This window comes from Thunnus albacares, chromosome 1 (genome assembly GCF_914725855.1).
Source record: "Thunnus albacares chromosome 1, fThuAlb1.1, whole genome shotgun sequence".
Classification (NCBI taxonomy): Eukaryota; Metazoa; Chordata; class Actinopteri; order Scombriformes; family Scombridae; genus Thunnus; species Thunnus albacares.
The window spans coordinates 18,346,024-18,363,738 of NC_058106.1; the positions used below are offsets into that span (position 1 = coordinate 18,346,024).

At 40.1% G+C, this 17,715-nt stretch overlaps 1 protein-coding gene across 3 annotated transcripts; it reads right to left on the reverse strand.

Annotated features, from left to right (window-relative positions):
- Nucleotides 1-1,066: 1,066 nt before the first annotated feature.
- On the reverse strand, nt 1,067-8,532 carry wt1b (WT1 transcription factor b). 3 transcript variants are annotated; one of them, XM_044347358.1, is made up of 9 exons: nt 7,781-8,532; nt 5,893-6,015; nt 5,233-5,332; nt 3,785-3,868; nt 3,340-3,445; nt 3,061-3,208; nt 2,544-2,633; nt 1,999-2,082; nt 1,067-1,821 (listed from the first exon to the last, which is right to left on the reverse strand). In XM_044347358.1, the coding sequence occupies exons 1-9, from the start codon at nt 8,196-8,198 to the stop codon at nt 1,700-1,702; spliced, it is 1,275 nt and encodes a 424-aa protein (XP_044203293.1). In that variant the 5' UTR covers nt 8,199-8,532; the 3' UTR covers nt 1,067-1,699. The 3 variants fall into 3 exon arrangements, with proteins under 3 accessions (XP_044203293.1, XP_044203283.1, XP_044203302.1); XM_044347348.1 differs by having other exon boundaries at nt 1,990-2,082; nt 7,781-8,530; XM_044347367.1 differs by lacking the exons at nt 5,233-5,332; nt 5,893-6,015; nt 7,781-8,532 and having other exon boundaries at nt 1,990-2,082; nt 3,340-3,410; nt 3,785-3,863.
- Between the last annotated feature and the right edge of the window lie 9,183 nt (nt 8,533-17,715).

Sequence of the window (17,715 nt, forward strand, 5' to 3'; positions counted from 1 at the left end):
ACAACCTGAATCACCACTTCAAATGAGCAATCTGTGACCCTGAAACAGCAGAACGGCATTTTAGTCTTCTTGTTGGTTTTGCAAGTGTCAAGGGTTTGCTGTTGGAATGGAACAAGTGGTGCAGATGTGGGTGCACATACTGTATGAGTGTTTCTGTTGAGTTTGAGTGAATGCCTCCAGTAAATGTTCACTGTGGTTTCCATGTGTGAACACGTAGCCAGCAGCTAAATATACCATGCTTGTATGTGCGTGTTTACATTGCTTTTCCAGGTATGTGACATCATTAGCCCACAGAGCCATGCAACAGCTCTGTGCCCACATTGAGTCATATTTTATTAACATACCTGCTGTAGCTGAATCATCCCTTCTCTTATAGACTTGCACACGAGCTGACACACAACTCCATCCACATCATGCATATTTGATGGGCTAGGGCATACTCTGAATGTGCCTTCCTGTTTCTCACTTTGGTTGATATTAACATATTTATTGTGGCCACTCTGTATCACTGAGGGTAACACTGAAGTGGACACAGACTATTTGAAGACTGAGGTGTAAAATTATAAGCAGCATTTTGGCATCAGTCACACACCAGCACTTGTAAATGGAAGAGCTCAAGTCCCATCTGCTTGACTGAAAGGGCTTATACTGCCATCATGTGGCTCCAGGATGTAAAATGTTCCTCTTCAGTCCAAGGCTATTCTTCACAATAGGGACTTGAAGTGTGTGTGTGTGTGTGCATGTTGGGGCCCAGCGCATGCAGGAGGGGGCAGTCAGCTAGTACAGCCAGCTGACACTGAGGTATGTGTCTTTTCTAATGAGATTTATTGGGCTCCAGATGTTCCTGGTTATGAAGATGTGTGTCGGAGATTTAGGAGGGTGAGACCTGCACCCTGTCAGAGTCACAGTGGGGTGCTGTTTTACTGTCTGTCACCCCCTCCCCCCTCCCCCCACCCTCCACCCCTCACCACCATCAGCACTCATAGGTGGCCTCTTAACCTGACAACACCAACACCTCTTCTCTCTCTACCACACACACACACAAGCACACACTCGTACCCTTGACAACAATGTGGATCATTTTTATACATTTACAAAACATACAAAATACAAAAGGAATGTCTATAAAAGTAAGCAAATACACCACATATATACAACGTTATTAGGTGAGTATCATGTGTTCTGTAAGAATATGAAGATGTTCACATTGCCCAAAGCAAAAAAAAAAAAAAAACATCTGTGAAAAATCTGTGTTCAAATACATGGACAAAAAGTGACACATTGTCCATTTCCTAAATCCAGTTTACACGGTCCAGCACATTTCAAGGTGACACAATTTTTAACAATAAAACAAGAAGCCAGTGCAAGTGTACTAAAATATCCAAAATAATGTATCAACATTTTCCTCGTCTCATATTCAATCATTTTTCTTGGCTCAGAATGAGTGTGGTATTGTACCCTCTCAAAGTCTTAATGTCAAATAACCAATTTGAGTTCTAGTTGAGGTGCATCTTGAAGATCTTGTGGATCATCAGTGAGTCTGTTCTCTCGTGTCTGAGGGAGGCATCAGCTGTGCCCACCACCTCCGCAAGTCTGGCATGGCACCACAACCGTTGACCAGGCTCCAAGCGTCTTTCTCTGCTAGCTGGCACACATATTGTCACCTTCCTCTTTGTCCTCCTCCTCCTCCTCTCGCTGCTCAGATGGCAGGCTGCAGCTTGGTCAGGTTCCTCTGGTGCATGCTGTGGTGGCGCACCAGCTCGTCAGAGCGGGCAAACTTCTTCTGACAGTTGGACCAGCGGCAGGTAAAGGGCTTCTCACCTGACGAGGAGGGGACGAATAAGGAAGAACAGAGGAAAATCATTGCTTTAGAGTGAATTCAACTTTTGGAATGTTTTGTTGTGTATGAATCAACATCACAGGGACCATCTTTAAAAGAGTATCTCACTGGGAGAAGAATGAAGAGGTAGAAAATAAAGGTATACGCACTTGTTTTACCTGTATGAGTCCGAGTGTGCGTCTTAAGGTGGTCTGACCGTGAAAACTTTCTCTGACACGTCTCACACTGAAAGGGCTTCACTCCTATACAGAGATGACAATGGTTGGGCAGAAACAGAAATAAGAAGAGGGTGAGGCCAAGGTCAAAAGTTTAAATATATTGGATTGGATGATGCAATCACTGTCGGTAATTGAAAGCATTATGTGTGACACTGTTTAGGGGAGATTTTACAGTTTCAACACATCTTTGTGTGTCATTTATGAAGAGTTATGTTATGAACCACTGAAAGAAAAATCAGTAATCTCAGATAATCAAATCAGTTATTTTAACATTTCCTGCGGCACTCGTTTTCCATGTTGGCTCATATATTTGAACAAAATAAAGCTGTTGCCCACCACACAGTATATGTTAACAGCAATGTAGTTAACATTAATTTGTTGTTACAGATAGTTTCTGAGGCTGTATATTGTACAATTTGTAAGAGCAGTAAAAGGAGAAGTGAGAGAGGGAACCCAGACAGCAGCCCGTCATCAGTGTACAGTACCTGTGTGTCTGCGCTGGTGTCTCTTCAACTGGTCTGAGCGAGAGAATCTGCGGCCGCAGTCTGTGAAATCACACTGATAAGGCTTCTCTCCTGCAACATAAGTCCCCAAATCATCATTATCAACATTATTATCATCATGGTTACCCAAATTCCAAGCCTTCAGGATCATTAATACCAGCTGTACCACCAATAGTGCATCTGTTTCACTCTCTTACTTTCTGCACCATCAAAATGCAGACGTCAGGCTAGTTTTGCCTTTTATCAGTGCTGTTGTAGTCAGCCTTTATGTTATTCATCTTAGGAAAGTCGACTGAGCATGCACACACTTTATTAATCTGCTTTTCAGTCACACCGCCACACAGACTCAAACCTGGTCATAAAAGCACTTGTCTCTCCCTTAGAATACCCCCACCCCAGTTTCGTGCATTTCATAGTTAACTTTTACAGTCTTTTTGAATTTACTATTGTATTTCTAAACAGAAGCGTTTTGAGGCCTGAGCAAGTAATCACATCTCACCTGTGTGTTTGCGGCCATGCATCTGCAGATGTGAAAGCTTGAAGTATCTCTTGCTGCAGCCAGGATAAGCGCACACAAATGGACGTTTCTCATTGGCGTCTGATGACCTCACGACCGGAGGAGCGATACCAGGTACCCGTCTGACATCCTTTGAGAAAGAGAAGTCAGAGAAGACATAGGGCTTACTGGGTGAGATGTTCACTTTGTGTATTAATTTACTGTACGTCTGTGCATGTATTTGTGTCTGTGTGAGCATGCATGTGTTTTAACTGGACTGACCTGAAGTCCTCTGAAGACCCCGTGTGTGTGTATGTGGTACTGGGCACTGACAAGCATGGGTGGAGGTGGTGCTATGGGTTCAGGGTCATAGTTAGTTGCATGGCCACTGCCGGGCAGGAGCAAAATGAAAATAATTAATACACAAACACTGAACATTTTTGGTGCAGAATTAACAGCTTTGGCATAGCAAAGATTTTACATAGATTTGTCAGATCTATCAATCTTTCTATCTCAAATTAAGCTCAAATTAGTCTTTAAAACATATACAGTAGAAGTACAAGACTGCACACAAATACACATTATTATGCTTTTCTCCACTTTTTGTCTTCCCTAGGCAGTGAGCAGGCAGCCATCTCGCCAAATTCTCCTCTTCTTCCTCCTCTGCACCACCACAAAAACCAGAAAAGACTCAAGATTAAAAAAAAAAAAAAAAAAAAAGGCTCACCTCTTCATTGAAGATGCAAGGCTGTTCATTTGGTGGTTCCATGTTACACACTCCAGCTGAGATGCCATTTGGTACAGGTTATCACTGAGTAAAACATACAGTACAGCACAACCATGAGCATTATAAAATACCAATATTTGTGGTAAAATATTGGATTTTCTTTTGTTTTTAACAAAATACGTTCATCCATGAATACATTAAAAGGTTAATGAACAGGGTTAGTTCGAAGAAACATGGAGAAAATATGTTTTAGTTTTGTCTTTCTTTCTTTATTCATTTCGATATTTCAGGGGGGATCCTAGAATTAAAAAACACCGGCAAAATTTATGTTACAGTGCATTCTTCCTGTCACTTCTCTGCCCTTGTATGGGTAATAAAGACATTTCATTCAAGGGGAACTCCAAATGGTTCACTTATTAGCACATCCTCTCCACCCACCACTCCTCACTGGCTTCATTAACAAACATGGGCTCTGAGCCATTCTTTACCTTGGCACATCTCACTAGTGCACACACACACTCACATAGTACAGAAACACACACACTTGGAGATGCGATGCACTCTGCGGGGGTGAGAGCCTCCGTGCCTAGTACACCACGGACCATTGCATGACATCACTCTGTCCTCAGTATCATTAAAGGCGGGAAACAGTTTCAGGGGAATTCTGGACAGCATTCTTTGAGAAGTCCTTGAGGGAAGGATCGCGATGGCTCGCTAATCAGCTCTGAGCTATGGTAAACTGTGGAAAGACTCACTGATATCTGACATATATACACTGTGTGTGTGCATGTGCATGTCTCTGTGTCTATTTGAGGGTTTCCAGTTCATGCCATAAGCTCTAACAACAGTGAAGTCTTCCCTTCTGTTATCAGCTGCTGTTCCAGTATTTGGGTTGCACATGTTCCTTTTCTCCAATAACATTGTGGGGCGGCATTCAAAGAATTTCAGCCTAATTTACCCTTTGAGATGTTTTGCATCAAAATGAAAACAAGTTGGAAACACATTCAGAGATTTAAAAAAATAAGCAGATTCTCAGCCTTTAACCACCTCACCCTCCCCCACTCCACTCTCACTTTCACTGAGCTTGTCTTTTTTACTTTTCTCCTCATTTTTCCTCAGGGTGGACGCTCAGACACATCAGCAGTAGATCACTTAGTGTTTGTTTTGGCCTGCTGAGCAGCAGTGGGCAGCACTTAACCTCAGAACAAATTAGGATTCACAAACCAGACGGTGCAGAGGCAGACACAGAGCTTAACATAGGATCAGAGAGAGTTCACACTTCTAAAAATTACCAGCAAGAGAGTGAGCTGCATGTGGTGTTAGTGGAAAGAATCTGACATTAATCAATGAGTGAGGAGTCTGAAAACTTTTGGGAAGAGTGGGATTGTTCCAAAAGGGATTTAAGGTAGCAGTAGTCAAATATAGCATGCAGGGACAAATAATTGTACCTGTTGTAGTTTCTCAGCAGCAAAGCTTGGCTGCTCGGACAGGATTCTGAAGGATTGTGGCAACCAAACACAGGAGGAGCGGCCGGGTACTGCTGGTCAACTGCATATAACAAAATATTAAAGTTCTTCAAAAAGTTGTCTTTCCATTCTCCAGCAGCTGCTTACTATCTAATAACACCTCCCCCAAATGTTTATATTCCCATTTTATATTCTGTTTCTCAAGTACACTTATAAAAAATACATTTATAATATTATTACAGGTTCATTTAAAAGGTAAACGCACAGCTCTTCTTTTCAAAGAAAGAACGGGTCAATCAGAAACAGTGGTCCTTTTCAGGTTCACATAGTATATTGGTCCCCTGACAGTTTTTGACATTCCACCAGAATCACATAAAGCTGTTTCCTCAAGTTGTCATTTCCAGAGTCATTAACCATATGTTTAAAGAGCGAGAGGAAGAGTGTGTTTATGTATGCTTGCGTAGGCTATATGACTGGACGGCCCAGACAGAGACAGAGAGAGAGAGATGAGTGAAAGTGGATAAGAGCGCTTTTGTCGTGAAATGAAAAATGACAGGTTACTTATATAACCTTGCTGTGACATGACAGTCCTCCAGTCTGTGAGTCAATTTAGTGAAAAGACGTCAGGATGCAGACAGTTACCTATGTTGTTTGGCGGTGACTGTGTGTCCTCGTGTTTGAAGGACAGACTGGAAAGCTGAGGGGTGTGGTGAGATGGAGTGTGACCGTAACTGGGGTTACTGTCAAAACCCACTGCTCCATAACCTGAGAGAAAACAAAAAAAAAAAAAAAGAGAAGCGATGGAAAGTTAAAATGATCTTATTTGCCTGGTCGAGTCATTAGATTACTGTCTCGCGAATGTCTGTAACATTCTGAAGCCTATAAAATCTCCAGTATCTGATCAGTTATCTGAATCCTGCTGGTAGTAGCTCTTAGTCCCTGGCAGGGTTACCACAGAGAGACATTCATCAAACTACTAAATCCTCTTTCCTTGTAACATATTCTTTTTTCCCCCCATTTATCTTTGGCCTAGTGGTTGCAATATTTATGGCAGGTGGAAAAAAGAAATCTGGCACAGACAGATGAGATGAGCTACTGTAGAATATTCTCAGAAAAAAAAGCCAAGGTTGAGGAGTAATGAATTGCATGTATGCTAACTAAATTACAGTTAGAATACTGCACAAAACGGTAACAGTAACTTGTTACTTGTATAACTAATAATTGGAATGCAATACATTAGGATGCACAGCATGTTAAAGCCGAATGTTAAATCTGAGAAAGCTATGTGAAAACTAAATGATCATCAATGCACATGCAATGTGTTTGCAACATTTATTGCACATACAGGCACAGTTTGTAGGCTGCTATATCCTGTGTCAAGCCCGAGAGGGATGTTGAAAAGCTTCTGAGGAAAATGACTCACAAACTGTTACTTAAATCCCTGCAGACTGCTGAGCATTTTATCATTTCATCAAAAACTATTTTCCACAGAGCAAACAAGACTCACTGCTTACTGTCTGTAAGAGTCACATCACCAGACACACACGGGTTTAAATCTCTGACCTGAGTAATGACCCCATCAGGCAACAGGCACAAGCTTTGTTTACAGTAAAGGTAGAGACATCATATCTGTGTTAAAGCTACACAGGAAGGAAAAAAAATGAAGTTTGATTTCAGATTAAGATTCCAGATAAATGTCAGCATAGATTGTGCAAGTCTACTATGATTGAAAAAAATTTAATGGGGCGAACAGCCAAATCTTAGTTATTGTATTAAGGATTCTTCTGATGAAATTCTCCCGAATTCTGAATTCTTTTTTTTTTCTTTTTCCAGCTGAGGAAGCTGCTTGTCACTGCATGTGTGGTCATGTGGTCACTTTGGTAAAAACAGTAAAAACAAATGTTCTAAAAAAAAGTTTCCATGTAATATGTTTTATACATGTCTCCTCAAAGTCACTTATTCACAATCAGCTGGAGTGGCTTTCAGGTTTTGTGCGTACTTGTATACATATATATATATAAAACTTACATATAAGTTTATTATTACATTGCATTTGAGGCCTGGTGAAACTTAATGAATAATCTACCTAATCATCTGTTTTTTACAATGATTCATTTATGCTGATGCCATAACAGTTATTGTTATTCTGCTGCAGACTGAAGATCTGTTCAATTCTGCTGAACAGCTTTGTAAATATCACTGCGAAGGAACTGTAATAGATCTCTGCCAGAGTGCTACCAGAAAGCTGTCAGGCATATTCCTGACATGGGACAGAATGACCCAGTAGAGCACAAAACATCTTGTTCAGACACAACACTGAACATGTACATATATACATAATAAACACATATAGCAGGAAATGTCACACAGAAATTTAGAAAACACTCTTTGATTTGTAATAAAACCTGGATTTTATTGATTGGTGCGTAAAAAACAACAGCTTCCCATTTTACACTTGCATGATATTAAGCTGATTAGAGAAGACAGAGCTGAGGTGATATGAGATGAGACTTGGGATCTGCATGCTTACCCTGGTTCCTGGGTGCAGGGGGGCTGTCAACACAGCCAGGCAGGTAGGTCCCATTTGGAAAAACCCTGGTTTGACCTGCAGTTGGCTCTCCAAAGGCCCCGACCCGACAGGGGCCTGAGCCTGTAAACTGGCCTGAGAAGTGCACTGTGAAGGCCCCAAGTCCACAGTGAGGGTCCTCTATGGGGTCAGTGGTCCCCCAACCTGGTTCCTGCTTGATGAGGGAGTGGTGGGAGGGCAGGGAGCTGTAGGGAGAGCCAGGATGGAGATCCAGCAGTTGGGTCCACTGACCATTGCCAACAGACATCCCACAGCCACCACCAGCTCCTGGGAGGGAGGGCACTGGGGGTCCTGGAGGTAAGAGAGTCAGATCTCGAACATCTGACCCCATCGACATGGCTCCACACGGTTCAGTCAGCATTGGGGATGGCAGGTTGAGAAAGTCCGAAGGAGTGAGGGTATTCCAGTAGAAGACGCCGCTGGCAGATTTAAAGAAGTCACACAGTAATAAGCACACTCTCCAGCAAAAACAAACATCAGTAGCCACAGTATACTAAGAAGCCATCTTTCCCATCTCCAGGGATTAAGTGAATAATAAAAATAAATTAAGAATATCTTGATAACAAAAATCTGGGTGCCAAATCTCAAGCTCCCTGAGTATCTGCAATGGGTTTGGAGTGAGAGCCTGTGGGGGTAACAGTGCCTTGTCCCTCTGTCTATAGTGTCTGGTTTTCCTTAGTCTCCTGAAGGCTAAAATACTGCATAACTCATTGGACAGGGGGAGGAGCGAACGAGTCTGAGAAGAAGATGACTCTCTTGCCTTGCCCCAGCCAACACAGACTGCACTTCTGAGTAGATTCTGACTAAGGATACATTTGCATGAGCGGGTGTTGCTTCTTAACCTTTGTTCAAGTTCAAGTGTTGCTCATATTAAATGTTTGTGTTCGCGTGTGAGAATGCTTGTGTTTCTTAACTTCTCTGAAAATTAAGGGAAATGCTGAAATAAGGGTTTAAAGTATAAAACAGCCACATAAGTATTAGTAAGTAAATAATGTTTCATTCTGCTGATGTATACATGTATGTTTGCACACATTAGAATTGTAATTTATTGTTGGTATGGCTCATAGATTTGGAAAATTTTGATACTTAACATCCAGGGTGTGTGCATCAAAGAAAATTCTGGATGTCTGAAAATGTACAACTGAGTAAAAAATTACACATGTTCAAAGCTCAGTAAAAAGATTTTTAAAACGCAAAACTGAGAGGTTTTGTATTTCATAAACTAGTGACCTCAGCTAACATTCAGCATCATTTCTGACTCTTCTGACTCATCTGTCTTCTGAAATATACCCTACTTTCAAAATAAGTTAATTAGATGAGGCAATAATGTGTTATATTCACCTTATAAGTTTACATATACAGAGTTAGGAGTGTTTTTTTTTTCATTATGACTGATTAAACACAATTCATTTGTACACAAATTCATTATTCAAAACAGTAAAAAAAAAAAACAGGATCAGACATGCAGAAAATGTGCTGTGAATTTTCCCAATTTGGAAATAGTACTGTTTGGCTAAAATCAACTCACACATACTGCGTGGCCTTGGAACACTGCCACATCACACAAGCGGATAATTATTTATTAGTAGCGGAGAGAGGGAGTTCAGTGTATGTGTGTCTGTGTGTGTGTGCACGACTACTTAAGAGATCGAGGTTTTGACCTTAACTCAAGCTTAACTCAATGTGAAAATACACAGGAATGCAATGAAATATGCTTAGAAATTCAAGACAGCTGCTGTGGATCTTTTAACATTATAATATTTGTTTGATCAGTTCCTGAGTTCCTCCTTTCATTAAAAGCTTAAAGCAGTGACAGTTTGTTACAAATCAGTGCCTTTAAAAACATGCCATGCTACATTTGGGTGGATTTAGTTATGGTTGATCCGTAGCGAGGCCACACCAATTTTGAAAACTGATAACATAAATTGCACTTTTCATTGTTAGTATTACGTACTGCAAAAGTCACTAAAATATGATTTAAAAGTTATGAATGGTCATTAAGATTATGAAGTGATAGGGGATCATACTGGAAATCTGGATATATAGATTGTGTACAGTATATCAGCTGGCTGTGTTCATCATCATACTTATCATGCTGTATTTCTTTGGACATCGTTTGACCAGATTTTTTTTTAAAAGACCTTTATGAAGGATTCCCCGTCTGTTTCTTAATCTCTGTTTTTCTTTACTGTCCATGTGGATATGTTTAATGTTAAATTGTGCAATTGTTCTTACACTCCAGGGGACACAAAAAGAGCAAAGTCCCATGCTGTCTGTAAATTCAAAACTCTCTTAAGTCTTGAATAATTGGCCTGCTGGACAGCATTGTCATTTAGACTGCAACATGGCGGAAAATGATAAATTCCCCACCAGTGAATTAATTTTACAGTCTTTTCATTCGTCTTATGACATCATATGCTCATATCTAGATAGCATTAAAAGTCCACTTCACATTTGAGATTGAAGACCAGGGACAATGCAGTGAGGTGAAGAGTGTTAGCCAGTTCCTGTCATTACCATCTGGAATATTAGTCTAAGATTCCAGTGAACATCAGTGACCCCTAATTCAACTTAAAAAGTGCCAGTGGGGGCGTGGGGTGGGGGGTGGGGGGTGGGGGGAAGAGAAAGAAAAGTTTGAATATTAGAGGAAGTCTTCAAGTGATGACATCACTTGGCAAATTGCTGAGGTGGCATTAACAGAGACAGCTGTTGTTGTCTTGTCCATCATTATTTCACAATTACACTGATGTGTCATCCAATAACCTCTTGATTCCAGTTAAGTTCATTTGAAGGATTTCTTGCTGCAGCTCTGCAGATAGTACAGTGTTTAATGTAATGATTACAAAGTGACTGGCTAGTGAACATTGAGGCTGCTGGTGCAGAGCTAGTAGATCTGAACAGCAGTGACAGCAGCCTGATAAGAGGTCAAAGACAAACCCCCATTACTGTGAGGCCACACAAAGCCCTAAAAATTGCCTTTGTGCACATCTTAGGTTTTATTTGCTATTTTGAGGCATGTCATTTCCCATGGGTATGACATTGATCTTTCAGAGACTCCATTCCAGCTTGTATTTACCCAGTTTTTGCACAACATGGAAATATATAACAATCTTACAGCATATCTGATGACATGCAGTTCAAGGTTCATATCTTTTCAAATGCCTCTAAAAGCTAAATGCAGATCCATCTGGGTGGTTTGCAGTCATGGAGAAGATAAAGTGCTCTCTGACTTACTCTATTCTGGGAAATAGTGTAAAGGCAAACTCATATCCCTGAAGAACACCCAGACATTCAGAGGATGTCCATGTACTGTAGCTGACTTGAAAATGGTGGCAGAGAAAATTAATATCTCCAAAAACAATTTGAAAACCTTCCGTGGTCCACCCACTACAAACAAACACAGACAAAAATAATTTACTACATGTACAAAAGGTTGTGGCACAACTAAAAGTATCTTGCCAAAAATCAGAGAATGAGAAAAAAAATGCAGCGCCTCTGAGCCAAGGCAAATGCTGGCTGTGCCTTCCCCAGTCTTTAGCGGGGATTCATCAGAGGTGACGGGGTCGGGAGAAAACAACCCTTTCAGCCCATATGACGGATGGTAGTCCCCAAATACACCCATTCTACAGATCAATCTGTGGTTAACTCAGGGTTTAAAACAACATCAGTGTGGAGAGGAAGGGAAATGGTCAATACTGCCTTTGACCCTTAACAAGAAATACACAAGACCCAAACTTTCTACAGCACAACGCGCAAGAGGGAATTTGAGAAGTGTTTGGATGGATGAAAAACTACACAAATATGTGACTTGGCAGTAAAAAGAAATGACTTTTTCCATTTTAATAAACATCTGTATTCATTATACTGCATCTGAAGTTAGACAGGTTATTAACTTGTTTTCTTTTTAAATCAAGAGCGCTTAGAGTGATTTGAAATGATGGTTTATTTACATTTTAAGTATATAAGTAATCAGGTTTAAAATAACTGCAACATGATCATCAAAACAGCCTTCAAGAGAGAGAGGGCTGCCAAAGAGCAACAGGTGTTATTTTGACATGCTGACAGTGGCATAAAAAGGCCCAGTCCTTCACTTCTCTGTGTGGGCATGGAAACAAGCAGATAACAAACCCAACAGCAGTGCGTTGTAATGATTCATCATTTCCCTTCTATCTGCCTGTGTCCTCTAGAAAATGGTTACTATTAAAACAAAACTCAGTCAGAACAACATGTCAGAACAACATCACGTTCTCTCGCTACTTTCTCATCAGCACTATTTGGAGTTTGTGACAGCAAGGCTTCTGCTCTGTGAGATAAACAAAATCTGAACATGTAAGTTCATAATCAGTCACTGCTCTCTACATTTAAGGATACATTTGTACGCATTAATATTATATATTAAATTAACTACTGCTGAAAACAATACCAAATTTTGAAAACTGTCTTTCTAGTGCTTTAAACAATGTGGTCATTGTTCTCTATCCTCTCATGAAAAACAACAATTGCTGGTTTTTAATTCTCTCTCATATCAACTCTGAGCGCTCTTCAAAGAGCTGGATATCAGAGTGGAGATAAGAAACCGAGAAGAAAGATCTGTGGGAGAACGGGCATTTCCAGAGGGTTCATGAGTCAGACAAAACACCGATCCAGTGATGTTTCACACACCAGTACTCCTTCATGTTCATAGTCACCTTTCCCCTCTCTCCCCCATATTCATGCTCTCCACCTGCTCTTTATAAGTTGTTGCAGAAGCTTATACATTCGTACTTTAAACCAAGAAATAAAAAAAAAACCAAACTAAAGAGCTACTTCATACTGAAAATCATTCAAGAACTAGAACAAATTGCTAGTTTTGAACAGGCCAAACTACTAATATGTGAGCCTGTCTGTGGCACTCAGCCCCAAGTTCACTGGTTCCAACTGAAGACATAAATCTTTAAAAATGGGCCAAGACTGTACACTTTAATTTTTTAAAAAGGCTAAATAATTACCTGAAACACCTGGGTACTGCAATTTTTATCAAAAGCTACTCAAACAGGATTATATTTATTTATTTGTTGGTGACTATTTACAGCTACAGACTAACACACATTTGGTGCTCTCATGCAGCAGGACAGTGTATGTGGGACCAACTCAAACAAAATAAACTACAGTCATCATGTTCATTGTAATGATGGAACACATCGGCCAATGCAACGTTGTGACCCAATGATGTGTTTTTAAGTTGTTTTAAGGTTGTATATTAGTTTTTGTGCAAAAAACACATCAACCAATCAATCATTGTCAACTATAATCTACAGCGCAAACAAAAAATTCAGTTCACATACTTGGATATATATCTATTCATCAGTGATGTTTACTTATAAAAGATAAAGGTGATGTTGACCTTTTCCAAAGCAAAGATAAACATAATAATTGTTAAAAACTGCACAAAGCTGTATAAATCCAAATATTTTATGCTATTGTATATATCGCTTTACATCCTGTTGATGGATTTACGTAGAAGCCGTAACTGAAAGGTGGAAAGTTATAATCTTGCTGTAAAGAGAAGTCAGCAAAGAATATTTATAACTTCTAAAATCATCAGTGGCTTATGACATGCTGTCATAATGAAACTAAACAGCAGAAGCTGGAATAAGAAGACACAGTTGGATGACATGACATTACCTTGACAAACACAAGTTTTGAATGCTGAGGAATTTTCATTCGTTTCTCTTCTTTGGTGTGTGTATATTATTACTGAAACCCACATGAAATTGGAGTCAAAAGTGTCCTGAATAATTTTGCAGAATAATCTATGTCTCATCCGCACAGGTGCCCGTGTGTCAGGATCAAGGCCAGTCTTAATCAGTTCTTTACAGTAAACCACTGCCTCTTCCCTGCTGTCACACCCTAGCAGCTGTGGTCAGGGCGTAAGCAGTCATCACAAAACATTTCAGATATTGTTGTCATACCCTTGTGCCTCATTCTAAGAGCTAGACAAGCAAACATTTACAGGATGACTCAATGATGGGAAAGAATAAAAATGACCACAACCAACACTGAATGTGAATGTAATTTCTGACACTTGACTTTAGGGAAATGCCGCTTTGCAGCAAGTTTCTCAAACCCAGTAAAGCAATATACTTCAGCTTTAGTGTTAAAAATGCCATAAAAATAATGAAAAATAATACTTTTTCATGCTACTCTTCTGTAGGTTAGTTCTCATTTTTTTAGATTAAAATAAGATATTGTTTGAAATTATTCCTTTCAAACACAGTATAGCTTTTCTGAGAAATTACATCAACCATGATTTTTTTGTCTTGTGTCATTATTCAGAATGTTTTAATGTGTCTGTTCTCTGTCTTCAACATTTTATCCATCAGCGTTGATGAAACGGTCTAAATAGTATCTCAAAAGCAAAAGGGTCACACAGTTTTAACATGCCTCTAATTAGTTTTTCTGAGATCTGGCATCTATAGCTTCAAGCCAAATATTGTGCAACGCATCCCTAAATGAAACAAATTTGATTCTTTGTTTGACTGTGCCTTTTAAACTCTTATTGCTCCTCCTAGCCTGTGAGTGTGCGTAATATAAACACACTCTGATGACAAGAGACCACTCCATCATCAACAGATCCCCAGTCCTACTGCAGTGACTCGATCTATCCAGAAAGGAACGTCAGAATTCCTGGAAGACTGTAGCTTTTTTTTTTTTTTTGCTGCTGCCATTAGGTTGAAACAGAGCACACACATTCCACATGGGGGGATTAACGACCTCAGATAGCTCAACACCACAAATGCAAAGTTTCTTTGATTGATTGCTGTGTTTTTTTGTGTGATATGAAGCTGGTCATTAAGTGATATGGCAAGATAACAGTGGTATTTCACGTACCAACTTTCTTTTTCTGCTCATGCTTGAGTTTTTGCTGCAGATAGCTCTAGCAGTACAGCCAAGTAATGTCTAAGAGTTAGATTAAACAATCATAAAATTCTAACTGAAGAACAATGGGAATTGTCAATTAATTAATTGTCATTTTTTACTAAATCAGAGGTAATCCAGACTGTTGTGTGATTGATCCTCTGGTGGTAGAGCAGATAACTGATCATAGGGTCTGAGCAGCTATCACAGCGGACCACAGGCATTCAGTAAAGCAAGCTGTGTGCCTGTGTGTGCACGTACACACACATTTTTGCTTTGAGCACGGAATGACATTTGGTGTTGTTAAAGCCACAAAAATCAACTTGTGGCCAGCACTGAGCAGAGAAACATCAAATCAAATTGACAGAAACACAACCACAACATATCTCCTTCTAATAAGATTTTTATGGTATTTGTTAGCAAACAACTGTGTACTTTCACATCCTGCAGACACATTGCAACATAAACATTCATTTGGAGTATTTCTGATTATCTGATTAATGAAATCTAGTCCCCTTTTAGCTCTGTTTTGGTCTCCACCAAATCCTTAGTGAAATATCTCAGGATTACTTTGCAAGAGGCTTGACCATCTTCAAAGGCTAGTTGCTAAATTTGTCTCTCCACCATTTGGTGCTGGCAGGTACAAACCATAGACTGTATAGTCTGTTGTATTTGGCTAAGAAGGTCATGGATGATGACAGCAAGCCAAGCAGTTAGCTGATGCTCTTTATTTTATATGAAGTAACTTGCAATGTCTGTAGAATGTTATCAGGCCAACACTAATGGAACCATTTGCTAATGGCTTTTGGTTTGGCCTTGTAGGAATAAGTGGCAATAAAATTCATCACCTCCGGTTAAGGCTTTGGCTTTGTGTGTTTGTTTGCTTGTTTCCTGTATTTGTTTGTATGTGTGTGTGGAGGGAAGGTCTGCTTATAAGTAATGAACAGGTTATTCGCTCCACATAGGGAAGTAGGGAAGTTATTCATGCGATGCATCCTGACAAGGTCACTGGCTGATAGATGAGGCTGAGCAAGGGGATTTTTCAGAGATTGTGAAGGCAGCCAGAAGTGTGGGAACCAGACAATTAGTGGGTGGACAGTAGGCAGCCATGTTGGATGTTGACCATGAGACTGGTTTACATGGATACTCACCACTTGGCTGGCTGACAGGGAGAGAGCAGACACCTGGGCTCAACTAACTCTTAACACATGGTCATTTATCTTTGAGGAGGCTGAGTAGGCAATTTGCCTGTGGTTTAGGAAGAGTTATTTCCAATTATACAAACCTGGATGATGTCAGTAAAGACATGGTAACCAAATATTTCAGACCTACAAATGAATATAAACAGATATTTTTTGGGAGTAGTTGTGGCAGACTACTGTCATATTATTATATGATCTGAAATCAGGAATCAGGAACAACACATGCACTCACGCAATATGTGTACTAATTTCACTGACAGAAACCAAAGAAAACAGTTTGTTTTAAGCTTGGACCCCACTCATCTTTAACAAAATTCTGTTTTGATGTTTCATAAGATTTCGGCTTCAAGAAGCTCCATTAATTTACAAAGAAACATGATCTCACCTCAGCATCTCATCAGTTGGAGCACTGACACATAAGAACAAAATGTTCCATATTTTGTGGAATCAGATCAGAATTTGTCACCACGAGATTAAGAAAAAGACGTGGAACATCAATTTTTTCCTGCAAAGGTAATATGATATAAATTATCTTTGGCAATTTCTGTAATTATTTCACAATCTAGTGAGGGAAGATGTAACTTCAAGAAAAGGTTGCCTGACAAAACTCTTCTACTGAATTGTGGACACATGCACCAACAAAACACCCAGACATAAGTTACTGAAAGCATTGGCGATGTCTGCTGCTAGAGTACGTACAGATCTTGTGAAGGCTACATTGCCAGGTAAGATTTAGAATGATATAAAACAGACTAAATCTCAGTTTAATACAAGTACCAGGTACAGCCTCCTTGGAGTTAAAAGCTTTACTGCAGTCTAATATCCATCCTATTTTCAGGATATGCTGCCATGAATATCATAAAGGCTATTAAGCATTATAACGCACTGTGGCATTTTAAAGCACTTTTAAAGAAGACAAAAACAATGTCTCACATGCACCTGGAGCTTCAAAGCCTCCAAAACTCTTATTCTGGACTTGAAATACACCAGGCACTTGACAACAGCTGTTAATCAGATAATGAAAGCCCCAGAGTTACACAAGCACACTTGTGGAGAAGCAGCTATAAATTCTTTGCCATGACAGCATATGAGGGCAGGGAGAGAGTGAGGGTGGGATTTGGTACCAGGCACTTGCCTTCCCAACAGAATGACGCATCATATGAACACTATGGTGAAACACTCCATCAGCCATTTCCCCACAGCACACTGTTTTAAGGTATTTATGATGCTGAATGTAACAGAGTTCAGTTCCCTAACTGCAACTGCTCAGAGAAATATGTGACAAGTAGACTTTCAAGAAATTATGATATGGCATGAAGTATCTCCGTAGTCTATGAATCCCCAAAAATACACATAGTTTTGTGACAGATGAACTACTGTGGAACACTCCACAGTATCTTCACCCTGGGACATAGCCTGCACAACACCTCAAATGTTGGTAATCTGACTCCACAGTTTAAGGGTGAACTCTTGCTCCACTTACCCTCTTCACCTCACTCACCTCAATCACAGAGTGACCTGCCATTGTAACAATGCACAGGGTCCCACTTTGTACAGATGTGGCCCAACACACACACCCATGGGTCAGCAGAGGTATGGTGGAAGACTGTTTGCCCTCTAACACTGGCAATGTTTCCGGGTTGGAAAGCTCTGGGACAGGCCTGCTATGGTGGTCCACGCAGATGGACTGCAGTTTAATCAGATAACCTCTCCTGGGGATCAGGTACACCTCTGTAATTCTCATCCAAGACATCCAGGGTTAATCTCCCACAGAGGAGA

Excerpts from the sequence above, each read along its gene's own strand:
- wt1b (XM_044347348.1), bottom strand. The coding sequence starts at position 8,198 with ATGCTGACTGAACCGTGTGGAGCCATGTCGATGGGGTCAGATGTTCGA. Across the intron at positions 6,016-7,780 it reads CCCTGCACCCAGGAACCAGG|GTTATGGAGCAGTGGGTTTT; the intron begins GTAAGCATGCAG and ends GTTTTCTCTCAG. Across the intron at positions 3,869-5,232 it reads CTGCTGAGAAACTACAACAG|TGATAACCTGTACCAAATGG; the intron begins GTACAATTATTT and ends TGTTTTACTCAG.